Genomic DNA, 18,330 nt, shown 5'->3' with positions numbered 1-18,330 from the left:
GTTAGTTTCAGGTATACAATATAGTGATTCAGCAATTCTGTACATACTCAGTACTCATGTTGTTAAGCGTACTCTTTAATCCTCATCACCTATTTCACACACACACACACCCCTCCCCTCTGGTAACCATCAGGGTTTTTTTTTTTTGTTTTTTGTTTTTTTTAATGTTTATTTATTTTTGAGAGAGAGAGAGAGCAGGATAGGGGCAGAGAGAGAGAGAGGGAGACACAGAATCGGAAGCAGGCTCCAGGCTCTGAGCTGTCAGCACAGAGCCCAACTCGGGGTTTGAACTCATGAACTGTGAGATCATGATCTGAGCCAAAGTTGGACACTTGACTGACTGAGCCACCCAGGTGCCCCATCCCATCAGTTTGTTTTTTTATAGTTAAGAGTGTTTCTTGGTTTGTCTTTCTCTTTTTTTCCCCTTTACTCCTTTGTTTTGTTTCATAAATTCCACGTATGAATGAAATTATATATTTGTCTTTACCTGACTTATTTCTCTCAGCATTATATTCTCAAACTCCATCCATGTTGTTGCCAATGGCAAGGTTTCATTCTTTTTTTTATGGCTGAGTAATATTCCATTGTATGTATATACCACATCTTTTTTTATTATTTTTTTTTAATGTTTATTTATTTTTGAGAGAGAGAGAGAGAGGGAGAGAGACAGAATGTGAGCAGGGTAGGGGCAGAGAGAGAGGGAGACAGAATCGAAAGTAGGCTCCAGGCTCTGAGCTGTCAGCACAGAGCCCGATGCAGGACTCCAACCCATGAGCCATGAGATCATGAACTGAGCCGAAGTTGGACAGTCAACTGACTGAGCCATCCAGGTGTCCCTATACCACATCTTTATCTATTTATCTATCGATGACGTTTGGGCTGCTTCCATAATTTGGCTATTGTAAATAATGTTGCAATAAACATAGGGGTGTGTGTATCCCTTCAAATTAGTGTTTTGGGATTTTTTGTGGGTAAATACTCTGTAGTGTGATTACTGGATCATAGAGTAGTTCTGTTTTTAACTTTTTGAGGAATCCCCATGCTCTTTTCCACCATGGCTGCACAGGTTTGCATTCCTACCAACAGTGTGCAAAGGTTCCTTTTTCTCCACATCCTTGCTAACACTTGTTGTTTCTTGAGTTGTTTATCTTAGCCATTCTGACAGGTGTGAGGTGATACTGCAGTTCTGATTTGCATTTCCCTGATGATGAGTGGTTTTGAGCATCTTTTCATGTTCTGTTGACCATCTGGATGTCTTCTTTGGAGAAATGTCCGTTCAAGTCTTTTTCTTGAAGCCCATTTTTAAATTGGATTATTTGTTTACAGGGTATTGGGTTGTGTACATTTTGTATATATTTTGGTTACTAACCCTTTATTGGATATGTCTTTTGCAAATATCTTCTCCCTTTCAGTGTGTTGCCTATTAGTTTTGTTGATTGTTTCCTTCACTGTGCAGAAGCTTTCAATGTTGATGTAGTGTCAATAATTTATTTTTGCTTTTATTTCCCTTGCCATAGAAGACCGATGTAGAAAAATGTTACAGCCAATGTCAGAAAAATTACTGCCTGTTCTCTCTTTTAGAATTTTTATGGCTTCAGGTTTCACATTTAGGTGTTTCATTCATTATGAGGTTTTTTAAAAATTTTTTTTAATGTTTATTTATTTTCAAGAGAGACAGAGAGAGAGACAGAGTGTGAGTGGGGGATGGTCAGAGAGAGAGGGAGACACAGAATCTAAAGTGGGCTCCAGGCTCTGAGCTGTCAGCACAAAGCCCAATGCAGGACTTGAACTCATGGACTGTGAGATCAGACCTGAGCTGAAGTTGGATGCTTAACCAACTGAGCTACCCAGGTGCCCCTTAGTATGAGTTTATTTTTATGTATGGTGAAAGGAAGTGGTTCAGTTTCATTTTTTTGCATGTATTTCTCTTTTGATTTCTTCTATGACTAGTGCATTATTTAGTATTTTACTTAGCTTTCAGATATTTGGGGGATTTCATAGAGATCTTTCTGTTACTGATTTTTAATTTAATTTGTAAATTAAAAATTAAGAGTGTGGTTAGATAACACTTTGTTTTGAGTCCTTTTATATTTATTAAGAATTGTTTTATTTCAGCTATGAGCTGTCTTGGTAAATGAATTAACTTTTGTGCACTTCAAAAGAATGTGCATTCATCTGTTATTGGGTAGAGTGTTTTATAAATGTCAATTAAGTCAAGTTGGTTGGTAGTGTTCAGATCTTCTGTATTCTCACTGATTATTAGTTCTATCAATTATCAAGAGACTAGTATTAAAATCTCTGATATAATTATGTAACCGTGGGTTTTTCTATTCTTCTAGTTTTTGTTTTATATTGTGACACTTTATAATTGGGTGCATAAACTTACAGGTTTTGTATTTTCGTTGTAGATTGACCTCTTTATCATTATGAAATTGATCTTTATCTCTGATATTTGTTTTTTGAATACTACTTTCTCTAATTGGTCATTTCTACTTTCTTTGGATTAATATCCAGATCTTTCATTTTTTTGCTTTTAACTTATTTGTACCTTTATATAAAGTTCATTTCTTCCAGGCGGTGTTGTGTCTTGCTTTTTTTTATTCAGTCTGGCAATCTGCCTTTTAGGGATTTTGGACCATTTGCACTTATTGTGACCAGTGACATGGCCAAATTTAAAATTCCATTTTACTGTTTGTTTTCTTTTTTCCTACATCAATGTTTAGTTTCCATTTTCATTTTCTGGCCTTTTATTTCTCTAATGTATTGAGAATTCATATAATATATTAATCTCTAATTAATATAATTTATTGAGGTGAAATTCACATACCAGAAATTAGCCATTTTAAGTGAACAATTCAGTAGCGTTTACATTCACAGTGTTGTACAACTATCACTTCTCTCTAGTTCCAAAACATTTCCATCACTCCAAATCCCTAACCCAATAAGCAGTTTCTCTTCATTACCTTCTTCCCCCAGCCCTGCTAACCATCATTCTGGGTTTTGTCTCTATGGACTTATCTATTCTGGCTGTTTCGTATAAATGGAATCGTATAATGTATGACCTTTGGTGTCTGGCTTCTTTCAGTTAGCATAATGTTTTTGAGGTTCATCTATGTTATGGCCTGTGTCAATACTTCATTCTTTTTTTATGGCTGAATAATATTTCATTTTGTGTATATACCATACTTTGTTTATCCATTCATCCGTTGGTGGACATTTAGCCTATTTTTACCCAAAAGGTGCTAGTGCTGCTATGAACATGGGTGTACATGGATGTGATACTTATTTTCAGTTCTTTGGGTGTATACTTAAGAGTGTGGGATCATAAGGTAATTTTATGTTTAATTTCTTGGGGAACCAGAGCAGTGTTATGTTTAGGGCTAGTTATTTCCCACCAGTGAGGCAAGACTATCCTGGATACTTTTCTTAACAGCCTGTGAATTGTTATCGTTTCTAGTATGGCTGATGGAAAGAGGCAGTTTGCTAGATTTTTGTGAATGCGGGACATTGTTACCTCTAATTCTTTCTAGTAGTTCTCTTTGCTCCACCTCTGGTAGTTTCTTTACCTGCAAGCATTGCTCAGGACTCACCTTAGCAATTCAGTAGGAACTGTCTGCATATCTTTGGGGTTTGTTCAGCGTAGCACTCTCTTTGGTGTTCTGTTCTGTGGCTTCTAGCTGCCCTGGTCTCCCCAGACCCTCAGTTTTGTCGCCCTAACTTAGGGAGGCCCCAGGCTTTGTCTGGGCTCTCTCCATGTGCTGTGACCCAGAAGCTGCCTTATATCAATAAGCTTGGGAAAGCATGGGACCTGTGTCATTTTTTCCTGGTCTCTCAGGAATCAGTATTTTTCATCGTCTGTTGTCCATGGTCTTCGAAACAATTTCATATGTTTTGCCCCCACTTTTCTTTGTTGTGTCAGGCCAGAGTGTAAGTATGGTGCCTCTTGTAGTATCTTGGCTGAAAATGGAAGTCCGTTCTCTTTTTATAGAACCGATCTTGACATATAAGTACTATGCTGGATGCTGGGGATAGAAACATGTATGTTAATGCTTAGAGAGTATGTAGTCTCTTTGGACAGTTGGCTGAGTGAGTGCAGAAATAGTGTAAGTTTGTAATTACTTGTAATGTTTTTCATGAAGTAGCTCTAATAACAGAAGACAATAAATATATGTCCTTAGGGCCTAGGAACATGAAGTGGCCACCTGCAGTCACAAAATGCATTTGAATCTTGTCTTATATCTCAAATACTCATTTGAATTTTTCATTCTATTGCATAACATATATTTGTTTTAATAGAAAATGTTTAAAATTACTTCTGTTCAAAAATTTTTTTTAATGTTTATTCATTTTTGAGAGACAGATACTGAGTGTGAATGGGGGAGGGGCAGAGAGAAAGGGAGACACAGAATCCAAAGGAGGCTCCAGGCTCCGAACTGTCAGCACAGAGCCTGACTCGGGGCTCGAACCCACGAACCGTGAGATCACGACCTGAGCTGAAGTCAGGCGCTTAACTGACTGAGCCACCCAGGCGCCCCTAAAATTACTTCTTAAGTTGATAGTATGGAAAAAGCATATTTGTCTTACGAAAATGCTGGTTTCAACTGCCATTTCTTTATGCTGCTAGTGTGCCATTCTCTGGAAAGTACTTATTCAGCTAATATTTCTGAAACCTCATTAGGGCTTGGTGTACTGTTTTAGATGCTGTTTAGGTACTATTTAGAGGTTATGCGTTTCCTCTTGTGAACTTAAAAGACAAAAAGCAATGAGGTGATTACAGATAGTTGATAAGAACTTGGAAGACAATAAAACAGGAAACTTCAGCCTCTTAGTAGGTTCTCTGGTAAGCACCTGAGGAGCTTCCAACTGAATAAAATGCTTTAGCTTCATTAAATAGATTTTGTGGCATTTTCTTTGCAAAAGCTTATTTTTGCTTACACATTTGTTTATACTTTGCTCCCTGATTGTGCCTTAATTGTAGTATTATAATTTAGAAAATTTGTGTCCAAGTAAGTGAACTCTGACTTGTATGTGTTTTCATTTGGGTTTGGCTGATTTTTTGAGGAAACAAGTTTCATAACTTTACTGTGTGTTGTGTTACAGTATTTTTGTTTTGATTTGTGTTTCATATTGGAGTAACTATTAGTTTCAGTCTTCTGAGACTTTGTGCATATTTATATCCTATTCCAACTTTAATAACTTTATAGACTCTGTATATGCTCTTAGCCATTATCCTTTTTGACTGAAAACCCTAAGTTGTTGACTGTTCATACACCAACTTCTTATACTTGTTAGTTTAAATTTACCTCCTCTTTTTCATGCCTTATCTCTCTTACATATGACCAGAATTATGTGGTTTCTAAAAATGCTATGTGGATTTGTTGTAAATAGTGTATATTTCCATTCCCTTTATACTCTTTTATTTACTTATTTTTATTTATTTATTAATTTTATTTTTACTTAGTCCTCTATCAGGGAATCATTTGCTTAGGAATAGGGAAGTAGGCTGCACCATGTGGTACCTGGGATCTGTAGTTTGGTGCTAGAAAGAACTGGTTTGGAAAGTGGCACTTACTCTGAGTGACTTTTCAGTTTACACTCTCTAAACTTCAGTCTTTACCTAAATAGAATGGTGTTAATCTCTTACTTGCAGTGTTTTAAGACTTAGAGCAAGTGCATGTAGAATACTTAGTATAGTATTTTGCCTATAGTAGGTGCTTAGTTAATGGCAGTTGCTATTATTATCATTTTTTTATTATTCTTCCTGGTATTTGTCCTGCTAACTGCTATGTCCCAGTGCCTCTCACAGTGCCTCACATCTACCTTGTGTTCAATAAATATGTGTTGAATGAATATACCCTTTGGCTTTTGAAATCCTTGAGTAGTAAGATCATAAGATTTCAGAAGATACGGTTCTTACTATTCAAAACAAGATTCCTAAGTAAATAAAAGCATTTTGTCTTTTAGAGTAAGTAACAGACATTTTTTCCTGCAGTGTAATAGTGTAATAGTAAATCACCGTTTGAAACTGGGTGACCTTGAAGGAATCACTTAACACCTCTGTGAGCTTGAAGTTTTTCTATCCCCTACTCCTCTTTTTCTTTTAATCTGTAAAAAAAAGGAAGCCTAACTGACCTCTCAGGTTCTTTCCAGCTCTGAAAATCTGTAATCCTTTAAAAATTGATCTGTGTCAGTCTACAGAAATGTTTGTATTTCTGAGCTTTAAGTAAAGAAGTTTTCAATGTTGATTTTAATTTCAAATGTAAAGAATGAACATTTCAGTAAAATTTTTCATATAGGTTTTTTTTTTTTTAAATTTTGGCTTCTCTGAGTTTGTTTTTTAAGATTTTATTTTCAAGTCATCTCTATACCCAACGAGGAGCTTGAACTCACAACCCTGAGTCACAGGCTCCACGCACGGACTGAGCCAGCCAGGTTCCTCAAGTTTGTTTGTTTGTTTGTTTGTTTGTTTTAAAAGGTAATTGCTATTTAGGTTTTGAAACTGATGAAAAGGGCCTGTATACAGTCTAACTGAATTTCTCTTTAAATTGTGGTATGCTTAGATTTACTTTTGGATATCTTTTTCTCTCAGCCCCAGTTTAGTTAACTAATAATTATGAATTACTTTCCTTGGGATGTAGTTGGAGTTAAAAATCCAAATGGGGGAGGCCAGGAGTAGAGTTTTTGAGTGAGAATATAGTCTTGTAAGACTTGAAGAAATTCAAGGGAAAGTCAACCTGGGGGAATCATAATTAGGAAGCTACAAATACTTGTATATGGGAGAAATTTGAAATATACTTACTCAGTTATACTATAGTATTAAAAGTTACCAGAGTTTTCAGAACTCTAAGTTACTCTGTGTTTACATGGTGAGAATTTGTAGTCAGTAACTGAATCATAAAATGAGAATGGCATTGAACATTTGGGTGAAGAATTAGATAAACAAAAATGCCTCTACCGTATTGCAGATAATGAAACGAAGCAAAACAAACTTAAAAGTGTCTCTCTCTCTCTCTTTTAAAAGTGTATCTATTTATGTTTTAGTAATCTCTACATTCAGTAGGGCTTGCACTTATGACCCTGATGGGTCAAGAGTCACCTGCTTTTCTAACTGAGCCAGGCAGGCACCCCCAAATTTAAAAACATCTTAATGAAATTTTAGTGAAGGGGAATCCTGAAAAGTTTCTAATAAACAAGGGATGATGAAAGAAATGTATTCTTATAATAGTCATTATTATTAATTGAAGATGTAGAAAATCAATGCTAACTTTTTTTCTTTTTTAGAATGCTATCCAGTTTGCTTTGTTTCTTTTTTTTTTTTTTTTTTTTTATTATTTTTTTTTTCAACGTTTTTTATTTATTTTTGGGACAGAGAGAGACAGACAGAGCATGAACGGGGGAGGGGCAGAGAGAGGGAGACACAGAATCGGAAACAGGCTCCAGGCTCTGGGCCATCAGCCCAGAGCCCGACGCGGGGCTCGAACTCACGGACCGCGAGATCGTGACCTGGCTGAAGTCGGACGCTTAACCGACTGCGCCACCCAGGCGCCCCCAGTTTGCTTTGTTTCTATAAGTATAATGGATATTTATAAGGGCTTTCATGTGGTCAGTAATGCTTTTTATCTTCAATGTCTTTTTTTTTTCTTGACTTTATATGCCCTTCTTACAGAGGTTTTTCAGGAATCTGATCTTTGTCGCGAAGGAAGGTTTAATGCTCTTTTAATGTACAGTGATACACTTAGTATTATAAAATACGATTTATAGAAATTTCTATCCTGTAAACCAGGAGAAACAAACTTGAATTATACATTTGGGTATAACTCACATTATGTATTAATGTAGAAATGTATTAATGTTATATTTAAGAAAACCTTTCATATTGGCTATCTGACCTTTATACCTTCTTTAATGTAATTTAACATATTAACATTTGGTTTATAACGTAAGTCACTCCAAATTGCTAAATTCCTGATATTTGCATAACTGAAAATATTTTGCTATAAGATATAAACTCTGCAGTGATATGTAATGGAATAATAGACTCCAAGGAACAAATGAAGAGAAAGATCATTATAGATAGCCCCTGCTTTTTGGAAGTTCACATTGTGAATACTTCAGTTTTACAAAAGTTCTGTATTCGTACCTGTTTTTGGTAACTCACTGAATGAAATCTGAAGAGGATTTTGGCTTTTAGGAAAAAAGACAAAAAATGAAAATAGTGTTTAGCGTTTGTTTTGCAGCCAGCCGTCATAGAGACAGCGGGCACCCGGGGCAGCAGGAAGGATCCCACCAAGCTGCCTCCCTGGGGAACTACAGTGAGCATCTCAGCATCCAGCCACCATAGCTTTGAACTGTGTCTGTGAGCATCAGTACCTTATCTCCTTTTATTTTGTACATTTGTTAGCAAGATGTCTCCTGATGTATCAGAAGAACCTAAGAGGTTATTTTTTGGGTTTGAGAAATCTCAAAAAAATTTCCATATAAATTAATGGTAATTGCTTCTTTATACTGTTTCGGTTTATGGACAAGTTTTTGTTAAGAACACTCTTTTGGATAGTGGGGGAAACCTGTCTTATACACCTGCTATTAGCAAAGCATTTTATATGCATTCTTTTTGGATTTTCTGTCTCCCTTTTTACTAAAGTATGATTGGTGTACATAAAAGCTGTACATATTAATGTATACACCTTGATGAATTGCGGCTAAGTATACACCTGTGAAACTGTCACCATAATACCATGAACATGACCATCACCTCTGATAATTTCCTCCTTCCCTCCCTCTTTTGTGTGTATTTGTGTGTATGATAGAGTATTTAACTTGTAAGATCTATTCCATACATTGCCTTTTTTATCCAGCTTTGAGATACAATTGACATGTGTAAATTTAAGGTGTACAACATGATGATTTGATATATACATACATTGTTGAAACCCATATAAAATTTTTATACCAGTCCTATGTGGTAAATATTACAATATCTAATAGTTATTGAGTGCATACTGTGTGCCAGGGATTGGCTTAATCATTTTACTTGCAGTGTGTCATGTAATTTTCCCCAGATTTCATGAGTAGATGTTCATGTTATTCCTACTTTAATGATGAGAAAACTGAGTAATCTGTTTGGAGAAGTTAAGTAATCTATTTGATTAGTCTTAAGGCTAAGCCAAGGCTAGAATCCCAGCCTTACTGCTCCAGATCTCATGCTTTTTTTTTTTTTTTTTTTTCCATTCTCTGATAAGGATACAAAATTAAGCTTTTAAAAATTACTGATTGTAATTTGATTTTATACCTAGAAGTAGGGGGATTTTAAAGGTTTGAAAGAAACTTAAAGTAAGATCATTACTGGGGAGCCTGGGTGGGGCTCAGTCAGCTAAGTGTTCAATTTCGTCTCAGGTCATGATCTCATGGTTTATGAGTTCGAGCCCAGCGTTGGGCTCTGTGCTGACAGCTCAGAGCCTGGAGCTGGCTTTGGATTCTGTGTCTCCCTCTCTCTTTCTGCCCCTCCCCTACCCATGCGCTCTCTCTCTCCCTCTCTCTCTCCCTCTCTCTCCCTCTCTCTCTCTTTCTGAAAAATAAATAAACATTTAAAAATTTTTAAAATTTTTTAAATTATTAAAAAGTTAATGTCCACATAAAATTTTCAAAAGGAGCCTTTAAGTATAGGGAGGGAATTTGTTTAAACATCCTTCTGAGGAATTTGATCATGTTCTAGTTTGTCTTTTTGCTGAATCCAGATTTTTCGTGTGTCACAGTAAGATATGCCATTTAATTTTCTGCACATCAGTACAATATAAGACATATTAATTCCGAATAGAGGTGTATCATGTAATTTTCTCTTGTTCAAATAATTCATTTAAAATTTTATATGGTTTCTAATGAATTACAGCTAAAAACATTTTTGTGTCACTTATTTTAGCAATTTGAATTTGCACAGATGTTAAAGGAAAGCATAGTTCTTGAAAAATACTTAAATACTTTAAAAAATAAGATTTTGCATATATTCAAGCATTGTTCTAGTTAAAGCTTAATGCATTATAAATTTAGGAGTTTAAAATTAAAACTTGTTTTAAATAAGAAATTGAATTTAAATAAGAATTGATATTGTGATGTTATAAATTAATCTTATTCAAATAAATTTGAAGTTTCAATAGCTGAACTTTTATAAATAGTTATTAGTGAGATTTTATTTATACATCTTATTAACATATCTTAACATCTTTATGTTTTAAAGACTGGTAAGAATGCCATTTCTTTGGGAAAATTTCAGAGAAATTTTGTTACAGCTTCTACATTTAGCATTTTTTTCTTTGGCTTTAAAGTACTTTAAAATTCATGAGATTTCCGTTGGTTGTATTAGCAACTTTTAGAAAACTACTTTTTGAAAAACCACTTTTTAAACAATTGATTGTGATCAATGAATTGTTGGTAATTGAGTATGCTATTAAGTAATACTTGTAGCAAGGTAGAGGAGTAATATGCTCAAGGTTTTCTAAAGGATTTCTTGCTGCCCTAAATGACTTATTTAGATCTACTGGCACATAATTTGCTTATAGGGAGTAGTAATTTATTCCTTAGGAAGTAATGATATTTAGAAAAAAATGACAAAAATGCTTCATAATGAGTCAAATTTGAATTTTCAGGAAACCCTAATTTTCAGTTGTGCTAACTTACTATTTCTAGGTGCCTCATAGGTATTTTATTGTAAGCTTACTTTATTTAGATGCCTCTTTGGAAATTGATAGGAACATGTCATACCTATTGTAAATTTTTTTATTAATCATTATTTAGTTAGCCATTTTGTGAATTGTCCAGGCCATTTTACTTCTCTTAAGGTTTTCACGTTTTCACTTATTTTCACAATTCTCAAAAAAGTGGTCTCAAAGGTAATAGAAATAGAAGCCAAAATTTCTATCCTTCTGTTATTACTACTTGTTACTTAAAAGTCTGTTTATTAAATAAGTTTATTTAGAATTGCAATGTTTTTGAATCTCTATTATTTTTTACTTTAACATTGCCATATGACTATATTAGAGTTAGTTCACCTGTGACAGAAATAGAATTAGCAAGGTGTTGAAGAAATGTGTGAAAAAAGAGTTAAAGTGAGCTTTGTGATAAGGAAGATAGGTGGGAGTCCAGGTTCTTGGAGCTGTCCCCTTACAGACCAGGTTAGTGGCATGCCACTATTCCCTTAAAAACTTGTTTTGCTTGCATGGTGTGAGTTGGTGGTCTTGGTCCTTTTCGTTAAGAATCCGTGATAAAATTAGATTTTTGTTGATCATCTTATGCTGCCGGACCGAGGATTCATTGGTAAAGAACCACTAACCTGTCCTCTCACCCGCAGGGTGTGAACGCTGAAAAGGATTAAGGCCCACTGTAGGGAAGCTTGCACTGAAGCCTGCACTGCCCTCTCCCCTGTTCTTTTCAGTTAAATAGAAGAAGATTTTTGGTTCCCATGAATATCAATCTGGTGCTTTTCATAAGCACCAGATTCTTTTAATAAGATGACTTATTTTTAGAAATCCAGTGGGCTAGAATACTGAAAAAGGATTTTTTTTTTTTTGGTATTTTGTGTTGACAGATCCTGTACATACTAATTTTTTTCGATGCACATTAGTTTGCTTTAATTATTGAATTTGGTGATTGATACAAACTTTTAAAAAATCAAGAACAAATTTTTATATGGCTAGGTTTGCTTGTCTAGTAGTAATTATAGAGTTTGGCAGTGTTAAATCTTATATTTCTTTAGAAATAGCTATCTAACAACACTGTGGACATAAACTCTTAACTTTGATTTCTAGGTGACTGCAATTATGAGGTGCTTTCTCTTCCTGTTTAAAGACTTTTAAGTAGCTTTTACAAATGTTGAGATGTATATTTTTTCAATATTTGCTAAATTGATGTTGTATTTGATCTCGAAAATATATTTTGATTTTGTTAGCTAAAATAAGTACAGAATATTAAACATTCTTGGTAGTTAAAGCTTTATTTTTCCATTTAATTTGAGCTTTTGTTGTTACTAACAAATCATTTGTGGCACAGTTTCTTGCTCCCTTTTTCCTTCCTTCCTTCCTTCCCTTCTTTCTTTCTTTCTTTCTTTCTTTCTTTCTTTCTTTCTTTCTTTCTTTCTCCTTTTTTAAATGACTGCTAAGAATCTATATACTTGTCACCTTAGTGTCCTAGAAATGTTCCACTTAGATCAAGGGTTCCTGTCTGGTTTTGTATGTTCTCACCTGCTCCTCACTGTAAATCATTGAGATGTCAAGTGCAGTGATTAATTAAGCTGCACGTGCAAGTGCTTTTTTTCACCTGTCAAGCAGGAAAGAAGTCTTATCGCAAGATTAGATGTTGCTAATTCACAGTTTTTTCTCCAGATTGTCAAGTACGTAGAAATATTTTATATTTAGATGCTTATTCAGAATACGGCATACCAGGGTTTGTTTGCTTTAGAATTCTTAAATGTCGTAAGATACAATTATTATACCAAACCCTATCATTAAACTCCTAATTAGAGGCAAAGAGTCAATTCAGAATTCCTACATAAATATTTTGGAATTTCAGGCTCATACTTTGTAATTTACCTTTTATCCAAAAACTGCTAGTTGATGTCAGTTATTTAAAGTAACTGCTTTCAAGTTTCTAAATTAATTTTGTGTGCATCATATACACAATGAGATCCATTCTCGCTATAGTATAGCATAGGTTTAAATTTGTGATGAAATCATGTTGATGGTATCTACACTTTTTTTTGCGCAATGAATATTTACTGAATGTAATGTTAAGCTTTTACTTTTTATACATTGATAGAAAACAACGGACTCGGAAAGCTTGTTCTCTCCTCCCTAGTTATTTCATTCTCCTCCCCCTGTTTTAAACATCAGTAAAAGTAAAACCTCAAATTGTATAGTAATCTTAATCTATTATTAAAAAGTCCTAGAAAGGAAGATTACAAGGTAGATTCAGGTCTTGAATCGGTTTTGCCATTGGTTTAGCAGCGGGTGGGCAGGCAGATGCCTGCTCAGAGTAGAACCTATTGCCATTTTTCACCATTGATAGAGTAGCCTTTCAGAGTCAATGAGCTCTGTCAATGTGAGCTTGTCAAGGCTACAACTTCATAGACCTGAGAGGCGGTTTGAGAGGTCAGCCCTTTTCAGGTTCGCTGTGATGCAAATGAACTTTAATGCTTAAACAACTATTGGAATTTTTATGTCTGCTCCTTGTTCTTTTTTCTTCACAAAGTCATTGACGAGACATTCAGTGCTTTTTAAATTGGAAGTTGCATTGTGCTAAAGACCTAGTACAGATTTACGGAGGGCTGAAAGCAGTTAGATCATGTTCTTTTCATGGTGCGATTAGAATCAAATCGATTTCCCTACAGCCTTCAGCATTCAGATGGCAATTTTAACAAAGCTTGGGGGCTAGACAAGGGACAAAACGACTGAACTGAATGTTAATTACACTCTGCAGCCTTATTTTCTTTTGATTTGGGGCTGACTGGCAACTAAATTAACAAAAAGTGTGACCATAACTGCTGCCCTATTTTCATTTAAAAGGAGAGCTGCCTCTAAAAGGCTATCTTTACAAAGAAACAAGTGAGGTCTGCTGATCATTGTTAACAAGGGCACTTTTTTTCCTTTAAAATTCTTGCCAAAAAAAAAAAAAAAAAAAACCCACACAACTGTTAAAAAAAAAAGTAATGTAATAAATTAGTCATTGGCGTATTATTGCTCAGAGTTAGGTGATTTTCTGATTCTTAGGACATAAGCTTGGAGAAAATAGTAATAGTGGGTAACTCATTGATAGCTATGAATTATAATTGGCACCTATATGAGTAGTGTAACGTTAGTATGTACAACATGCTAAAAGGTAATGTGGTAACTTAGGTTACTGTATATACTTTAAATATTAACCATTTATTCTGTGACAAACTATTGAAAACCAGCTTGATCCTAACAATTTTTCACCTTGCTCATCCTTGCTTGACATGCAGATTTTCATATTTGATTCTTAGTAGTCATTTAGTTGTGCACATTAATAGCGCTGGATGCTTTTTTTCCTTCCCTTGCAAGGAAGCTGCAGCTGCACCAAGTTGCAGTTGCTTCTGGTGGCAGCACCGTCCCTTTTGCACCTGCAGCTGTGTCAGTCTCATCCTAACACCTGGCATCATGAATTATCCTCTCCTTTATTCACACGTCCAGGCAAGACACGTTTCATGCTGCATGGTGTATATTGCAAAAATCAAGTGAACTTAAACATAAATTTTTCAGTTGATTCCTTGAGCAACTAGCAGTATTGATTTAAAATTTTGATTTTAATAATCACTTTTGTTGGTTTATGTACAGTTTTGCCTCTGCTTGAAAGTCTTTGTGGAATAATTAATAAACTAGCTTTTAACTTTGGATATTATTTTTAAGTGTGATGTAAAAGTTTGTTTTGATAGCTGATTGATTTTTTTATTAATTTTTAATTATTTTCTTTTTGATTTTACCCTAAAGTCTTTTGTATTTTGTTAACTAATATCTAGCTAACTTGTTTTAAAATCGATACGAAGGAACTTTTATCACTAAATACCGCAAAAATATTTTTGAAAGAAACGGGGATTGAAATGTATATCACTTGGTAGATTACATTAGCCTTTTAGACGTTGACAGTTTTAAACCAGAAGCTAGTAATTTTGAAACGGTTAAAAAAAGATACAGTGCTAGAGAATAAAGCCATATCTTTATTAAAATAGAGTACTACTTCTGGTCAGGTCACTATGCAGTACGAAAATGCTGAAAGTGTTCTAGACTACCATGTACTCAGTCACTGTCTTCTTACCTCTCTCCTTTTCACACAAAAAACAGCTGCAAAACAAAGTTTTTCTAAAACCAGTCAAGAGTAAACTTTTTTCTCATTTGTCTTCCAGACACGAAGATCGATTGAGAAGTTATTAGAATGGGAAAACAATAGGTTATACCACAAGGTGAGTACCGCAGGGAGCAGCTTCGTACTGTTGGGGTCTGAATTGCACAGTATGGAAACAGATGCTTTTGTTGAACTAAAAATATGAAAGGTGGACAAATGGGTTAGTCTGTGCGCTGCAATAAAACAGAGCTCATTTTTCTTCTTTTACTCTCCCACTTGTCTAGCTGTGCTTGCACTGGAGACTGAGCAAAAGGAAATGTGAAACGAATAACATGATGGAATATGTAAGTTAAAGGGCTGTTTTGTGAGTTTCTCTATTAAATGATCATTTATTTTGCTTCTGATCTTATTCTTTCCATGATTATTAATCAGCAAAGGTGTCAGGAGCTTAATCTCCTGAGTGCAAGGATTTTCTACGGTTCACAGATGCGTGGTTTCATGTGCAGGACTGATTTATAAAGTTATGAATGACTTGAGAACAAGGCTTCACTGTGTTCTGAAAAATAATAAATTAATTGCCAAGATAAAATAGCCTGAACACGTGTTGATGGAGTGTGAAATTTTAGATGCTGTATAAAGAATAACCACAACTTTGGTTACGCAGCAAGTCAGATATGGCTTTTTTATATAATGCTAATCAAGTTTCCAAGTATGGAAGAAAACCTTTCAACCAAGCCGTTGGAGCTTAAGAAACCTTTAGCCTTTATAGATTTTAACTGCCCATACCTCAGTGGCCTTTAAAGAATCTTTAAAAATGTTATTAGAATATTGTTTTGTAAAAATTATGTTAGAGGGAAAGCAGGAGGTGAGATGTTGCTCATCCTGTATTCTTTAAGAGACATCTAAGTGGTGCATGTATACAATGAATTTGAAAATTTATTCAGTATGGGATTTAACTTACTCCTTGATTTTACTTGAGCGATTTTCCTTGTACAAAGTTGAAAATACTGTAGAAATCATGAATTTTTATTTACTCTCCCTTGAGCTTGAGTGTTTTATTTTAAATATGGAAAGGTTATTATATTGAAAGAAAAAGATTTGTGAAGGGTTAACTGTTGAAAATTAAAGTCCTAGTCTTTGTGAAGTACCAGGCACATTTCTGACAAATTTTGTCTATTCTTTGAAACAGTATAGCCATCATAGATAGTATAGATTTGTGTGTGCATGTGTGAGAGAGTGTGCGTATGGATAAGAGATTGATTAAAACAGTGCTTAAATAGTTGCAAATTATCATAAAATCATTTTTCTCTGTAGCGTTTTCCCTTTCTTTCATTATCATACAGTCAAATCCCATTTCTAACCTTGAACAGAAAAGACATCTTAAAAATGTCTTTTCAGTGAGTCAAAAATGTAGATTTTATCATTATTTAGTATATCAGACATGTTAATTTATGATGATGTGAAAGTCACTTGATACTTTTTTATTAAAAAAAGTACATTCCAATAACTCGTTTTGAGATTGACCTGTGAAAATGTTGGTCTTATGCTCTCATGACGGTAAGAGAGTTTATGTATTTTGTGAGGAGGGATGAATATGTAGATTTAAAGGCTTTTGTGAAAAAATACTTGCTATATTTATAAACCCAAATAGTAGTGAATTTCTAAATTGACTTTCAAAAGTAAAACATAAAAGTTATTCCCAATGCTGTTATTTCCAGATAGAGCTATAAGAAAGTCATCCATTCATAAAATGTACTCATTATATTCATGCTTATTTTTATGACATATTTTATTAACTAAAAATAATTTACTAACCTTCCAAAACATTCTGAACTATGTGCTTTGTTTGTAAAATAGTTTAATTTATTACGAATTTTTAGATAAACACTTTTCCTCTAAAGCCATATTATTCTTACACCATCATAGAAGATACCCAGAAGAGTAGTAAAAAGGAAAAAAAAACAGGGATGCCTGGCTGGCTCAGTCAGTAGATCATATAGGACTCTTGATCTTGGGGTTGTGGGTTCAGGCCCCATGTTGGGTATAGAGATTACTTAAAAATACAAATTTTGTTTTTAAAAAAGGAAAAATACAGAAAAATTGCTACAAAATGTATTTTTTTCTAAATTTTCTCAGAGTACGTGTCATTTGTGATAGTCGCATGGTGGAATAACATAATTTCAAAAACTCCCTAAGAAATAATTTTAAAAAGTTAAGATAGCACAATAATTAATAAGAAGAGAGTGCTTTGTTTTTCTAATGAATTGGGCCTTTTTACCACAGCTTTCTCTTTGACCTTAACTTTTCTTTAACTTACAGAAATTTCATTTGTTAGTTAAAAGAAAAGAATTCTCCTCGGTTATATTTTGAATATTGGGGACAATCTGGAAAAAAATAAACTTGATACCAACTTTTATCCAGATGCAATAGAAGAAATAAGACAAGTGGCCAGTTTCTGTGTGTGACTCTGAAGGAAAACAGTTTCTAGGATATATTTTTTGAAAACCAATAATAGTTGACATGTAGTCAAAGATAGCTTTTATTTTGTATTACGTAGTTGTAGTATGTAATGTAATGCCTACACCTAAGACCTGAAATTATAAAAACTGCTTGATGAGGACATGTTTGAAATATAGAAGTATTTATTGAATGTTGACTCATAAGTTGTTAAACCTCAAATCAGGTAGTTTAATCATCAGATGTTAGAGCTGCACAGAATTTTGTCATCTAGTCCAGTCCCTTTATTTAATATGAGGAAACTGAGAAACAGGGGAATCTAGCTCAAATAAGAAAGCTAGACAGGAAGCTAGTGGACATTTTGTCAGCAAATAACAGGTCAGAGAGTGGCACCTAAGGCTTATTAGTATGAGATAACCAAAGTAGCAGAGGAATATTTTTGAGCTGTATGTGGAAGAGCCTTCTTTATTGAGGCAGATCAAAAGTCAAGAGAAGTGAATAGTGAAAATGAATGTTTCTGGCCTATTTGGCTAAATGTACAAGAGTGTCCAAACCTGGAGGTTACATCAGGACAAGTTTGTGAAAGAAAAAATGAGGGGTTGACCAAACTTGGAAGCTGTTCAAGTAATGTTTTGTTTAGCATCTATTTCATACAGAGTTGGAACAAGGGAAAGAATTGATTGTAATTTAAAGCAGCTCAAGATTGGAATAAAAATTAGTTCTAGTCAACTTGTGTTTTTCTGTGTTACTGTGTTCTTGTTTTTATTGGTTTTCCTAGTAAAAGGTCTTTTGGAACAAATTTAACCTTTAATTTTGCTAACCTAGGAAGAAAAGGGCTTCTAAAAAATTAAGAGATCCTTTATCAAGAGATCCACATATCCTGGTACAGTAAAGTGAGAGCAAATCTAGAACCTAAAGACCCATGGAACTGGGTTAGGTACAAAAGAGGAAGCCTGAAGAAATAAATATTGGGTTGGCTGCAACCACATGGTGCAGTAGAAAGGGCAAGGCTTAGGAGTTAAGATAGCC

At 34.5% G+C, this 18,330-nt stretch overlaps 1 protein-coding gene across 2 annotated transcripts in view; it reads left to right on the top strand.

The window, feature by feature from the left end:
- The window catches only part of CHIC2 (cysteine rich hydrophobic domain 2), a 56,814-nt gene that overhangs the window by 32,528 nt on the left and 5,956 nt on the right, over nucleotides 1-18,330 (top strand). For both annotated transcript variants that reach the window (XM_060655039.3, XM_060655040.3), the window contains exons 4-5: nucleotides 14,906-14,962; nucleotides 15,129-15,188. In XM_060655039.3, the coding sequence (XP_060511022.1) occupies nucleotides 14,906-14,962; nucleotides 15,129-15,188 (117 nt within the window). The remainder of the gene's footprint in view (nucleotides 1-14,905; nucleotides 14,963-15,128; nucleotides 15,189-18,330) is intronic.

This window comes from Panthera onca, chromosome B1 (assembly GCF_046562875.1).
Source record: "Panthera onca isolate mPanOnc1 chromosome B1, mPanOnc1 haplotype 2, whole genome shotgun sequence".
Taxonomy (NCBI): domain Eukaryota; kingdom Metazoa; phylum Chordata; class Mammalia; order Carnivora; family Felidae; genus Panthera; species Panthera onca.
Note: the sequence above shows the minus strand (reverse complement) of the source record. Positions and strands in the feature narration are given on the sequence as shown.